Genomic DNA, 13,985 nt, shown 5'->3' with positions numbered 1-13,985 from the left:
CAATGGAATATTACGATTGGTTTGTATTTTTCGGTAAGTTCTAAACATTTTCTTCGGCTTTTAAACTTGCTTCAGAAGTTGCGATGTAGATTATGTAGAATATTGCGTTAATTTATCGGTATTTTCAAACAAGGCGCGCTTGCAACAGCAGCTTTCTGTCGGAAGGAATACTCCGTTCCCGTTTTGCGTGCTACCCACCGCGGCTATAGCGAAACATTGTCGGCGCCGAAAGCTTCGCTAAGTGAGAAGCGAATCGGAATTGGTAATGAGGGGCTCGTTGACCGAATACAGAAAGGAAATCAGCTGTCAAGAACTGTGATCGAGGCACATAGAAATAAATTCATAATTTTCTATGGTTGAAGCACAAATATTTTTGTTTATGAAAATAAGTAGAGGAAAGCATGCTTTTCGGAGGAAACCCCACGGACGACCTACGGTATACTTGTCTGATGTCATACCCGAGCCCGAGCGGCGCTCTATACGCAAGCTAAGTATACACCTACATTCACATCAATATCCCAGAAAGGGGAGCGGAACAGAGACTTTCCGGTAGGCGTTCATTCGAAGGAGAAGCATGGGAGCACGTATAACTCGAGTTCGCTGAGCCAAGAGTCAAGACAACGATTCGAGAACATAAACGCGAGGCCACAAAAAATGCCTTCGCATACATAGCACGCGGCAGACCTAAACGTCCCGGTGAACTGTTGTGTTACTCAGAGTTTTAAAGCAAACTTCTCTAACTCTACCAGCCAACGGTTCCTTCGTGGCGAGCGGTACAAGAAACTGCCGACGCGGCTGGGGAAGTGCAGGGCGGTTTTCAGTCATGGAGCACAGTGTAGATGGCGTGGCGAATGGTTATCCGGCGTTTTCCGCGGGCAGGTGCTGCTTACTCCGGCGGGAGCGTCGGCGGGACGTCTTTGTCGGCTGCTTTAGCGACGGTTGTTTTAGACCTCTTTTAGCGCAGAATCACGTCCACTGCGCGCTTCCTTCGCACGGCTTGATTAGCTTGTTCGACAGCACCTCCTGGGTAACCCGGACCCGACGGAATTAAGTGGTCGTATGGCGAAGTTACGTTACGGATTGGTTTGCAGGGTGCGAAAACAAAATATACAGACCACATACATACATCTGGCCGCTAGAGAAATGCTACCTTTTGCACACTGCTTGCCCCGAATGCGACCCCATTTTCCATATTCGTTTCTGTTTTAAAAGGTATTACAAAAGGCAAAAGGAGTGACTGGTTCAGATAAATAGCGATTATAAAAGTTCCCTCAACTTTCTCGCAATTCTCAAACTTACTAAACTAACTAATTTAAACCGGTACCAATAGGAATCACTAAGCTCACATGCCGAATTGTTTTGGTGTCTGCGCTTGTGTCGCGCGGTGGTGTAGCCCCGAGCTACCACATCAGGATGGCTAGGCTCCTCTGTCTCACCCTTCGAAAGACGCTCCTCTCCGGCCGGGCTACGGCGGCGGCGCCCACCGCTCTATCCCGGGCGTGTCCGACCCTGCTGCGTTCGCGACGCCGCCCCCGCGAATTCCGGGTAACGGCTGCCAGAATCTCTGGTTTCACTCTTTGTAGAGCCAAATGTGTGACTTCAAGTGACGTCGCATGGGCAATTGTTGAGGGTGTTGTTTAAAGCTTGGCTGTCCGGCCACCTTCACAGCGTAGATTAGAGCCAAATTTTCTTCAACATAGTTAAGTGCACAAAGACAAACGCCCCCTTTTTTTATCTTTGCTGAACTTAATAAGTGCTGATGTATTTTTTTCAGCCATGGTACTGGGTGCGCTTTCATCCTTGAAAATCCCTCGCATCATCCTCCGCCGGTACGGATTCACTCCGCATGGCATAGAGGCCGGCTCCTGGGCTTCCAAGGTGCACTCGGCCACGAAAGGCGGTGTGGGGAAACGGAGCTTCTTCGCCACTCTCCAACGCTGGAGCACCAAGGGATTTTCATTTCGGGAACGACTCATTGTCTTCGCTATCGGCGCAATCGCTGGAGGCGTTCTCACCGTCATCCCGTATGCCGTCGTCAGCTTGGTCTTGGAGTTATACCAGTGGTCAAAGTATGGGATGGCCGCGCTTGGCCTCTACAAATAGGACAGTTCACGACGCTTTATCTCTTCGAAAATCCGCCGGCGCCGCTAAAATCACGGCATTAAAAGGTCCCACGGTACTGTTATTTACGACCTTACTTCGAGAGAGTGAAATTGAGATCTTTGACACTTTACTGATTTAGGAAGTAATGGACATGATCATAAAGTATGTGCACGGAGTTGGTAATTTCTGGTCGACCCAGTAATGTGTACACGTTACGCAACGAATCCAATAGAACACATTTAAGCAGTTTTCTTGTTTTGCCAATGTAATTTTTTAAAATAAAAGCCAACACAACGGCAGGTAATGCTGACTTTGATTCGTCGTTCATGCGGCACTGTGCGCGTCGCGACATTTGGTTTTTACGAACTCACCCCTAGATGCCTTGCGAAATCCTGCACTATTTTTATGCCAGCTTTTACAATACTGTTCCTACTTCATCAGCAGAGGGCTTAAACCGTACCTTTCGGGTGGATGAACTGGTACAGCATGGGCTTGAATACACCACGTAATATTTGATACAAAATTGCCCTGATTAGGCATAGTTCCCTGGAACCGAAAACATTTGATGTCAATTGACGTCGCTAAAGCTCATAAGATTCAAACAGCGACCTCATACAGTTATTGATTATGAGGTTTAATGAGGCGCGGCGTAGTTTAGAGGTCCGGATTAATTTTGAACACTTGGGGATCTTTAACGTGCGCCGAAATATCGAACACTAGCGTTTTTGCTTTTCGCCTCCAGCAGAAAAGCGGCCCCCGCGGCTGAGAATCGAACCGGCGACCTTGGGCTCAGCAGCAGAGCGCCTTAGCCACTGAACCATTTTGGCGGGTGGCATTATATAGTCCTGTTACCCCACCTTCCGTTAGTTATAGAGCGAAGCTGCACATAACCAGGAACCTTGAATCTTTCGTACCATGGACAAAGAAAAAATGCACTTATGATTACTACACTCCCTAATGGGAAATTTGTGCGCAGCGCGAAGGGCAGTCCTCTCCGTCATTGCGCATATCTGCTGCGTCGCAAAAAATTGGGCCCATCTCCCCGCGAGGGGGACTCGAGTAAATGCGTCGCATAGGGGGTGGGGGTATTGCGTTAACGTTTAGTGTTTGGGGAGTTGGTGGTAGTGAATGCGTTGTATCAGCAGCTTCGTGACGTAGTTTGAATGAGTCAAGGATATCAGGCGCGTTCGTAGCGTCCCATTCTGTGTCGGCTTTGTGGCGCAGTGGGTAGAGCACCATGTACATTCCGTTCCGCCCGCAGGGTCGAGGGATCGAAACCAGGCGCCGGATAGTATTTTTTTTTATATAGTGTAGGGAGGGGTGGAGGGGTGCGGACTACGACTACGGACGTCAACGCGGGTGACATCGTGAGTTACTGAAATGCTCTGCATTTAAAAGTGATCGCGTGAACAACGAACGCATAGAGGCGCGTGGTACTCTGCTGTAATCTCGTGCGCGTCGCCGACGCCAGCAAGCGTGTTGTTGCAAATCGTGTGACACTCCCGCACAGATGTCACGTGGTTCGAATTGGCGGTGAACGGAACAGCGTCTTTTCGCCTTTCCGGACCCTAAAAAAACTTGTTATAGAGACGTCTATAAGAAAGAGTACGTTTAGGTCACTTAAAAAGGAGCTGCGTCTTCGTAGAGTACGCGATCGCCTGCAAGAGCTACCCGGGGGCACGGTTATGCGCGCTTCGTCGCCGCTCTTCCGAGCGTAGGCGACGGTAGCACCATATCACCCCTGTCACCTCCGAATACGTCTGGCACAAATGAATTCTACTGTCGCCTCATTTAGACCTGATACTGGCACAGTGAGAGGTTGGCTTCATTTTGCAGCGTGGAAAACGAATGCGGCTTCGTTTCAAATATGTGTTTCGGGGATATGAAAAATATGTTTCGGGGATGTGGTTGGGCAATCCCGGACAAGAGCGTATGCTTTTATAGGAATATAAACCATGCGAAAATGTTAAGTATATTCCAAGCCGGTGTATCGTTAAATACGTGCCCACAGACGCCTTATAACAAGAACCAAGGCAATTCAATTTGAAACCACGGAAAAATAAATGCTGTGCAAGTGCGGAATAAATATAATAGCTCTGACGAAAATGAAACAAAATACAGTGCAGCTTCTGACATGCTAAAGACGTTCGTCAAAACTTAATCCAGATAAGGCTCAGCAAACCAACTATACGCGAAATGCACAGCTATTTCGCCAGACAGACGGGGGGGGGGGGGGGGGAAGAGGACGGTGACCCTGTGTACAAATGCGGAGCGGAATCAAGCAATGAACGATTTAGTAATCACACACACAAATTTCTCTTTTACTTTCCTTTTGTTTTTCGACCTCAACGAACAGCTGGTCATTCGGTGGACGCATTTTTGGAAGTGTACGGTAGGCAGTGCACAAGCGGAGGAAGAAGTCGTTGGAAGAGTGTGGTATGTGATGAGGCCCTCTGATTTCAGTTTCTGCTTTATTCTGCAGACTCCCTGTGCCATATGACGATATTTCAAATAAGCATTTAGTCGTGGACAGCAATTATATTCTAAGCTCGTCGGCGCGCAGCTCGCATAGGATAAATGTAGCAGATGAACGTTTGCGGGTGCTCACCTCACGACAAGACGACTCTTTGTCGTGGGCTGATCCCCGAGTATAATTCTGCATTATCCATCGTACTTTCGTTGAATACTGCCGAAATTAACACACACTGGGTTGTAAATGGTGGGGATCAACATCCAAAGTATATTATTGGCAAAAGTAACTGCGTGCTGTCAGGTATGAGTGTTCCGCTGAATATATAAGCGCACAAAACTGATTTACATCATAGTGTATACACGTAGCATGAACATCTGAGGAACCGTTGGTTACGGAGACACTGCTAGTAAATTCAGGGCAGGGTAACTACAATCAGCTCCATCATACGCCGGTTTCGCGACGCTGGCCTGTGACACACACGTGGCGCTTATACAGACCGTGTATACCACACTAAGATCGCGTCAGAAACATTTAAACTGTCGTAAACACACACCATTTGCGAACAGAATGACTGCTCCACATAAATATGGATTTCCAACGACCGCAAACGATAAATCTCAGTCGTGAACATGCCGCAAAACCAGCGGCGACCGTGGGGAGCGGGACGGAGACTCCCGCGCCTGCTTTACGGGCCGCTAGGGGGATTTCAGTGCCGCCCCTACAGGCCGCGCTCGAGGCGTATTCGCCGCGAGAACGACATATATGTGGCGACAGCGTCGCGCTGCGAGTATGGATGCTCCGCTGAGCGGCCCGGGTGAATGCACACTGTGGGCGCGCTTGGTGCCTTTCTCGCGCCGAATGTGCGCACGAAAGGCGCAGACAAGAGTGGAATGCTGTAGTTCGGTTCCTCAACGTTCATTGTATAGAACGGAAGTGGCGATAAGTTTTAATTATTGCGCAAAAAAGCGGCGACCAACCGGGAATCTCAGAACGGCCGCAGTAATGACAATGAACTTGTACGCCATGGCTCGTAACATGCTCGACGTACGCCGTGGCTCGTCACATGCTCAATCTTTCCACAGTATGTCTTTGACCGTTCAATAAAATCATAAATAGGAACAAATCAGGAAGCTTCGATCTCCGGAATTTAGTTTACAACAGCAGTTTCAATCGCTTCCACTGGTAGACGCATTCTTGCATTTGTGGGAAGCCCTGAAATGGTAACACTACTTAACTGCCTCGACATTTTTTCTGTGAGCTTACAATATTTTTTGTGTGTTCGAAAGAGAACATAAAATTACTGAATTTTAACCGGCACAGAGATATAAATGCAACCGTTCTAACAGGTCTTTTGCGCGCAGCTTTGGTTAAATTAACTTTTAGCGACTCCGAAGGAAGGTTTGATGAATAACGGTGTCGGATCACTTATTTAAGGCTTTCGTCGCAAGCGAACTTGCGAATTAAATTCCTAACGCGCGCAGTACAATCAAGAGCTCATGTCTTGCTAAGTGACAAGCCCGTTTACAGCGTGTAAACCAAGCCTCTAGAACTTCACAGTGAACACAGATTTGCTGTTACTGGTGCACTGTTGACATTTGCGTTCATTTTGAAATCTAACAGGTGCCTAGAACCGCGAGATGTGTTTGCAATCTTGCGAGTGTCGCTTACGAACCATAAAGATGGCAAATAAAGTTGCGCTGTTGCAGATGTAGTAAAACGCTCCCTTTTTATTTCTCGTTACGAAACAGCGCAACGGCTTCACGGAATTACTTTTTGTTGTAAACTGAACCTCGTATTGGCTTGGCATTCAATTCTTGAGGATTGGCTAAAAAAGGCACGGATAAACGTTTTCTGTGCATTTCGTTTTTTTTTTTCTGCTTAACGTTCCAAGTGCAGCGATAAGAGAATGCATATAACGCGAAAAGCCAGTATTACTTGCAATTGAAAGTTTGAGCTAGGCGTCGTGTTTCGTAGCGGGGAAAAAACAGTACTTCAACGAGTAGACGCCAGTCTTTTCAAATCTGATTACCCCCTTTTTGGCCCGAGATTTTCCAGGAATTGTGGCTCGCCTTTTTCAAAATTGTATTGAAAGCGCGCATTGTGGGAAAAATAAAAAAAAAATCCCGTGAGTCACAGCACACGCCATCCGCACATGTGGGAAACAACGTGCATTATATTACGCGATTTATCCGCCTTCTTTCAACTTAGGTCCACCTTAAGAGGTTCAGACGTGACCATATAAGGCATTTGGTTATGCTGAATGAAACACATTTCTGGACAAGGTGATTTATGTCGGGATTAGGAAGAAAATGGGGTATATGAATATGACACACGAAATGCCACAGGACAGGCGCAAACCGCTTAATTTTACCGAGAAATCCCCCGAAATACTCTTGCGCATACACAGAAACGTATTTTAAATAATACGTAAAATTGCCAACATAATATAAGCAATGACTGTCCAAAAATTCTATTTATTTTCTAAAGGGTACGGGAAGAATGAGATCACACAGGTGCTTGCGGGTGTAAAATACGTCCCTGGTAAATGGCGATAGCGCACGGGTCGTGTGCAGTGTAATTCTTTTTGTTTGTTTCTTCTTTCTATAAGGACACAGCGCAATTTGTACAACCCTTACAAAAATGATTGTTGAGTTTCATAAGAAATTTTGTTGAATTCACTCAACAAACATTGTTGAGTATCCAAAGAATTTCTGTTGAGATTGTGTTGAGGATTTGTTGAGTTTTTCAGGAAAAGTGGCCACCGTGGTTTCATTGATTTTCCGTTGAATTTCTTACGTCGAATTCCCATTGAGTTTCTGTTGCCTTTCCGTTGAGTCTCCACTGAATTTCGTATTGATATTTTGTCGAGGTTTTTATGAGTGCCCAATGTGTTTCTGTTGATATTTTGTTGAGATTTTTACGAGTGCCGCATGCGTTTCTGTTGATATTTTGTTGAGATTTTTACGAGTGCCCCATGCGTTTCTGTTGATATGTTGTTGAGTTTTACACGAATGCTCAATGTGTTTCTGCTGCGATTTCTTTCAAAGGTTTTTGCGATCATTGTAGGTTGAACAAGAATCTACATTTTATCGCACCACCAATACACGAGTTTATGGTGTGGCAGTAGTGCATGTCATGCGACTAAAAATTCTGCCTCATGCAGACATGCAAAAAGAAAAACAAGGTGTTCAGCGTGCACTTTTTACTTTATTTCCCGATTCAAAAGCGATGATAGGTTATTTTTTATGTAACCGGCGCTCACACCTGGAAACTTCTGGCCCGTGTAGCCTGCAAGAGATAGAATGATTTTATGATTTACTATAAAAAATGAAAACGTGTTCAGCAAGTTCTCAGAATTAGTAATAAAAGTGTGCAAAAATAGACACTTTCCCAAAAAGCATAAAAGGGATGCACTGATCTCACTGTGCACATGAAGAAAAACGGGTGATTAGCTACAAGTTGACAAAGATGACAGCTTTGTTCTTGGCACTCTAAATGCAAATCATGTGCACTCACCGACCACAGCCTTCACCCGCACGGGGTCCAACCCTGGCTTTGTAGGAGTGTCGCCCTGGGCTTTGCCTTTCCCTCCAAAGAGAGTTTTCCCCTTGAGCTCCTCCGGAGTGAAGACATGGCGCAAAAGAGCCCTGGCAAATTTGCCAGGGCCACTCGCACACGCATGCACCAGCTGATCCAGGTACCCCTTCTCAATTAGCACACCGCCCCCAATGTCAACCTGCGAGCAGAAAATAAAACCGAAACAGTTGAACCAACATGAACTCCAGGATCGAGACAATGAAGAGTTTGAGTACCCATGAACAATTTCTCAGAATATTACGGTAATCCATTTACAGATTTTGGCATTGATCCACTAAAAATTCTTTTCGAATAGATTTAATTTAAATGTATATTTTTAGTTTTTATGGGTGAACATGCATACCTCAACATGCTTTCGGCTTGTTTAAACAAGCGTTTCAAGAATTCATTAAAGTGTTTGCCAAGTGCCCACTGCAGTACACCGTGGGTGTATTGCTTTGTGGTAGAAAGGCCAAAAAAAACCATTTGGGTGCTGTTAGGTCAATCTGGATGAAAGGTTATGTGGCTAAAATAGTCAGATGGCTGTAATGCACACAAAGTAGGCAGTACGATGCCTTGCCCTGACTCATGCAACTATCCATAAAAAACTGACCTTTTTTTAGCACCCGATTCAGCAAAATAAAATGAGCAGACTGTTATTGATTTTTTAAATTATTTAAATTGAAAAGAGTGAACCCTAGTTACAACTAGGCCAATTTGCTCCTTCATTTTTTCATTGGCTAGCAGTGCACGAGGGTCATACGCGAAATGTGGTTTGCGGCGTGGTGCTAGCAGGAACTTTTTGTGTGGCTGGTGTTCTTTCTGCAGGATTGTGGGTTTGCGAATGCCTTGTCGTAAGGGATACCCAGCATTGTTTCTGGTTCGAAATTCCGCACTGCGCTGTTCACGCCTCCTACAACCACAGACACGAAGCAGGCTGCACGATGAATGCTAGCACAGCGTGACAATTGGACAGGTGCGGACAGCGGCTCAGATAAGGTAATTTTGCACTGTCTGTGTCATCTCCGCGCGCTGATTGCCTTATTTTTTTTTTCATTGCTTCAAATGACTGTGGCTCGAATAAGGAAAATTTATGCACTTAAAGCTGCAACGATATTTCATGTGGTGGTGGCGTGTGATAAGAGGCACTGTTTTTACTGTGCCCCCCCAGGCATGCTGCGCACTTCTTGAGGAGTACGAGAGTTTGAGAGGTGCTCTAGTGACAGTGTTCTGGTATGTTGAGCGCATGACCATCCTCCGCCTGAGCTTCCAATGCTGAGCGATTATGCACAGGATCTGGGTGGAAACGACTGCGAGGTAAGAGTGCAATAAAATTACATACAGTGGCGGTGACAGAGATTCTACCTGGGGGACAAAGATTTTCAAGTGTTTTCTTTTCAATGTAGATGAAGCATAAATTATAATTGATTGATTCTCGGGTTTAATGCACCAACGCTACACAGACTGTGAGGTGAGCCATAGTAGAGGGCTCCGTATTAATTTTGACAACCTGCGCATCTTTACACGCGCCGAAATCTCAACCACATGGGCATATTTTATAGCAGACATGATAGACAAGAATTTCCATCCTGCACTGGGCGCCACCAATTCTTTCGGACTGCGGGGCGAGCAGACGACGCTGAGTCCCACGCTGTTGCTCCGTGCCATGCGTGAATATCAGACGCCCCGAACGGCATCGAAAATCGGTGTCATTTATTTGGCATTTCAGCAGCAACAAGTTTAGCAGTGCCTAAGGAGAACGTTTAATTCTTCCAAGAGGTGTCCCGTTCACCCATCAATTCTGTTCCTAACCCACTAAGGTGGCGGGCCAGTCCACACCACTTTGTCCTGACAGGCATTGCCTGTGAGGCCACGTTTCGTCCTGCCAGCAGGACGCCTGACCTTTTTATCCTCAATTGATGGTTATTTTCAGAATTCTGGGAAAATTGCCATCATTGCCTTTTACTTGGCGATGTTCAGAAGCTACTTGTCCGGGCAGGCGTGATTACGTCTTTACTGGCTGCACCAACAATCAGCGTAAGCACAAAGTGCTCATGCAAGAACCGTGCGAAGTGCACCATGACAAAACAAGTGTCTGCATGTGCGGAGTCTATTGGCTGCACAAATTTTCTGCGTCGCTTGAGTGTCACCGTAAATGGGTCGTTGCGCTAAATCGCAGACTTAGAGCCTGGCAAATTTGCCAGAATGAGCCCGGTGGTACGCTGCTTTTGGAAGCGCTGTTTAATCACCCTCATGCTCAATCCTTATCGCACGTTTCTGTTCTTTGGAGGTATGTTTGGTCCGTTTCATCGACGGGAAGCCATCGAAAATCAATCAGACACTTATGCTGCAGCTTGGGTACGCGAAAAATTCTCAAGTAACCCTTGTGAAAACTGTGCTGATATTCGAATGTGATATTATAAATAATTAGCAACTTGAGAGTGGATGAAATGTTCCCTGCGTATGGTGCTTGTTAGGAAAATTTAATGGTGAAGTACCGTCCCTGATTTAAAGACTGGTGCTACCTCGGCTATCCTCCAATCACTGAGAATAGTGCCTGTCATGAGAGACTGCGAAAAAAGTGCCGACAAAATCTACAGACTGCGGTATGTACTTTTCGGTATAGTGTGATTAATAACAGTATGATCTGAAGTAGATAATATTGTAAGCTTACTTAAAATGGAAAGTAGCTCCACACCAGTCTGTATTGCAAATTCAAAACCATATCGAAAATCCTAAATGTTTGCTTGGCTTGATTACATACGGATACTTGCTTCAAAGTCAGTTCAATTTCTATTCTTGCACTTTAGCCATTGGCCCCAGATTCGCTTCAATATCCCTGCTAAGCAATGACACACTCAAAATGCACAACACTGCTTCATGAAACTGTTTCAAATAACCAGGGGCTAGAGCACTGCTAACAGGTATACATTATGACAGGTTCCAACATGAAATAACTAACCTGAAAGTACATAATCAGTGGGTGCACTGATGTGGCAGCGGTGCCTGGACCGATGCGTTGAGCAAATGCGCTGGCTTCTGAACGGGTGGTCCAAGCGGCCAGATGATGGATGAAGGATTGACTATTCCTGGCGGCAAAGCGTACCCAGCACCAAGGAAAGGCCAGGCAGTACTTGGGTACAGCAGGTGCAGTGTCAGTTGGCCACGGAGGGCCCTGGCAAAGCCTTTGAAACTGGACTGAAAGCCAGCCAGCCAACCCGGACAGCCAGCAGCAGCACCTGAAAGTGCATAATCTGTGAGTGTGGTGGCACTTGATGAAATACAAGAAAAGCACACACAAACCACGAATGCTTACATTAAGCAGATTATTAATCGTTAATGAGTAACCTCCAAGGCCCTAATAAGAACATTCCCGCAACACCCAAACTGAAATTTAGGTCAGAGTAATGTATTTATTAGGCACGCAGGTTCTGTGAGTGGGGTATGCCTGATATATGCAAAGCTCACTGCTATGCTAATTTGCATGGAACGCTTGCTAGCAGCCCATATGCATCGCTAGCTTTCAATCGGAACTGGTGTGTACTAGTTGAGGCTCCTCCATTTCAATGCCTAGCTTGCCTTTGCAAGTTCGATTCTCCAATATACATAGAGTTGAGTGGGCAGGCGCCCCTGCGAGACCACGCGCGCGCATTTCACCTCCAATTTCCACGTATGTGAATGTGAGCTTCACGAGTACGGCACGCATACCACGACGCATATCGCGGCCCGAAGACCACGAGACGGGTCGCGACGGCGGCAGCCGGTCTCGCGAGCGTAATAGCTGCGAAGCGCACTGCACGGAATTAACAGTCGCCGCAAAGGCACTGTTTGAGAGACACATAACAAACAAACGCCCCGGTGTTTAAGAGCCTTGCGTGATGTCAAATAATTAGCTGCCGCGTTCTACAGCGCGAGCATCGCAACAAAGGTCTAGCTTCAGCGTAAATTGATGCTGACGGCTGCGGAAACTGTAGACTGGTAAATCCAAGGCGCCAAACAAGTATGCTATATCGCATAGGCTCTGAGAGCAAATGAGATGGGGGTCTACCGAATAACTGACCCATAAGCACCAGAACTCGTTCCGAACAAGAACAGAAAAACAAAAAAATGCGTACTCACCCCAGCAGAAACGACGTTTCCCGCCTAAAATCCTTCTTCACGCTCGTCTTGCCCTTCAAGGACACCGACACTTTGTTCGGACGCAATGTCATCCACCTTTGACGCGCGATGATCGTCACCCTATAAAGTTTTTATAACTATGATTTAAGCTTGAAATAGATAAAACTGAACAAATCGCCCCAGCTACCACTCCGCACAAAACCAACTCTATAAACAAACACACAAAAAGGGAGTGATAGTTGCCAGACTGCAACAGCAGCATTTCTGTGTTTGACGAAAATTGTGTTATTGGTAATTAACTTCCTGCTTTTAAAGTATTAAAAGTGTTTATAACTTGAATTTGAGGTTTTTAAACGCAAAAGCGAATAACAGTAAACTAACTGACATATATACTTAAATTGTAAAGGTTTTAAAGTTAGTTTTGGTTTTGTTTTCACGGCGGGTTTCTCTACAGAGGAGGTGCGAGAAAACGAACTACTTTGGGTTTAGGAAGAGGGTGGCAAACGTCGGTGTGATTGAAAGCAAGGAACAGGCGCTTACTATGGTTTTAAAAAAGAAGAGGTAATAAAACCTTCATAAGGAAAAAAAAAAAAAACATCTGACGAGGAATCGAACTACGGACCCTCAAAACAGTAATCGAAGACGTAACCACTCGGCCATACACGCGGGACTACAGCTATCGTTTAAAATTATTGTATAAGTACGTAAGCCGGCAATGAAAATTGTCGTTTGTGTCTAGTCAATGCTGCATTTTTGGAATTCTGGCAGTTCTAACGCTTGTTTCTCACGCACCGATCTTGCAGACGAGGTCACATTGTTAGTACTCCGAGCGATTGAGCCGGAGCTCCCTTATTTGACTCAAGCAAAGCTATCGCAGGTCACCCGCGATCTTTTCTTCGCAAGCCACGGTAGCCACGAAGGAAATGGCATGCGCCGTTGGAATTGTGGCGTTGGTAACGCTTGTTTGTCACGCACCGATCTTGCAGACAAGCAACATCGCGCTAAAACTACAAGCGATGTCACTCCTGGCATGTCAGGCGCATACAGCAGCGAAAACCTCTGAGTTTGTAACAAGTTGGGGATAATGCAAAGCAATATTAAAGAGACCGAAGCATGTGGTGGCGGCGACGTAATAAGTGCAGCAAACAGGTACTGTGGGCGGCAGCGACGAGCGAAAAAGATGTAACATGGGCCGCCCCCGCCGGCCTGCGCAGAAATGGAAACACGCAATCGAAAAAAACTGTCCGGCCGATTCAGTTTGTTGTTGACGAAGAGCAACCGAGGCTTCAGCAACAAACGATTGTGCTTGCCGTGGTATGAGTCAAAGCATATCTTGACATCGTTGTCGTTATGCTATCGTCCGTCTAGAAGGGAAAAATCAGAACGCAAACGTTTTCGTCTAGCGTCTATACCAGATATAGACGCTGCTGTTTAATGATATCTGGAGACAAATTTTTAGCTAATGGTGAAGCAGCGGATATTTTGTAGTATGAACAAGTGAATTTTATGGGTTAACTGAATGGCTGAAATTGAAATATGCACTCTAGAAACATTGATAAAACAACAGTATAAACAAGAATTTGAATTTTGTTCGATCACACTGAAAGTGCAAGTTATCAGAGTTTGTACTGTACTTTACCTTGTGCTGTATCTTGTACTTTGTATGCTTCCAATGCTGACAAGGCAGAACATATATTGTCTGCGAGATGTTACA

General features: G+C 45.8%; 1 protein-coding gene across 1 annotated transcript; it reads right to left on the bottom strand.

Annotated features, from left to right (window-relative positions):
- Positions 1-7,763: 7,763 nt before the first annotated feature.
- LOC144175046 (uncharacterized) lies at positions 7,764-12,404 on the bottom strand. The gene is made up of 4 exons (XM_077704084.1): positions 12,272-12,404; positions 11,115-11,391; positions 8,093-8,312; positions 7,764-7,864 (listed from the first exon to the last, which is right to left on the bottom strand). Exons 1-4 carry the CDS (start codon positions 12,361-12,363, stop codon positions 7,779-7,781), a joined length of 675 nt encoding a protein of 224 aa, XP_077560210.1. The 5' UTR covers positions 12,364-12,404; the 3' UTR covers positions 7,764-7,778.
- Positions 12,405-13,985: the final 1,581 nt, after the last annotated feature.

Source organism: Haemaphysalis longicornis, unplaced genomic scaffold, assembly GCF_048455015.1.
Source record: "Haemaphysalis longicornis isolate Haplotype H1 unplaced genomic scaffold, Haemaphysalis longicornis Haplotype H1 scaffold_3, whole genome shotgun sequence".
NCBI lineage: Eukaryota > Metazoa > Arthropoda > Arachnida > Ixodida > Ixodidae > Haemaphysalis > Haemaphysalis longicornis.
Note: the sequence above shows the minus strand (reverse complement) of the source record. Positions and strands in the feature narration are given on the sequence as shown.

What these genes read in the sequence shown, in the direction of transcription:
- LOC144175046 (XM_077704084.1), bottom strand. Translation starts at nt 12,363, where the DNA reads ATGACATTGCGTCCGAACAAAGTGTCGGTGTCCTTGAAGGGCAAGACG. An exon ending in GAAACGTCGTTTCTGCTGGG is followed by an intron (nt 11,392 to 12,271) that starts GTGAGTACGCAT and finishes ATGCACTTTCAG; the next exon opens with GTGCTGCTGCTGGCTGTCCG. An exon ending in GCGGGTGAAGGCTGTGGTCG is followed by an intron (nt 7,865 to 8,092) that starts GTGAGTGCACAT and finishes TATCTCTTGCAG; the next exon opens with GCTACACGGGCCAGAAGTTT.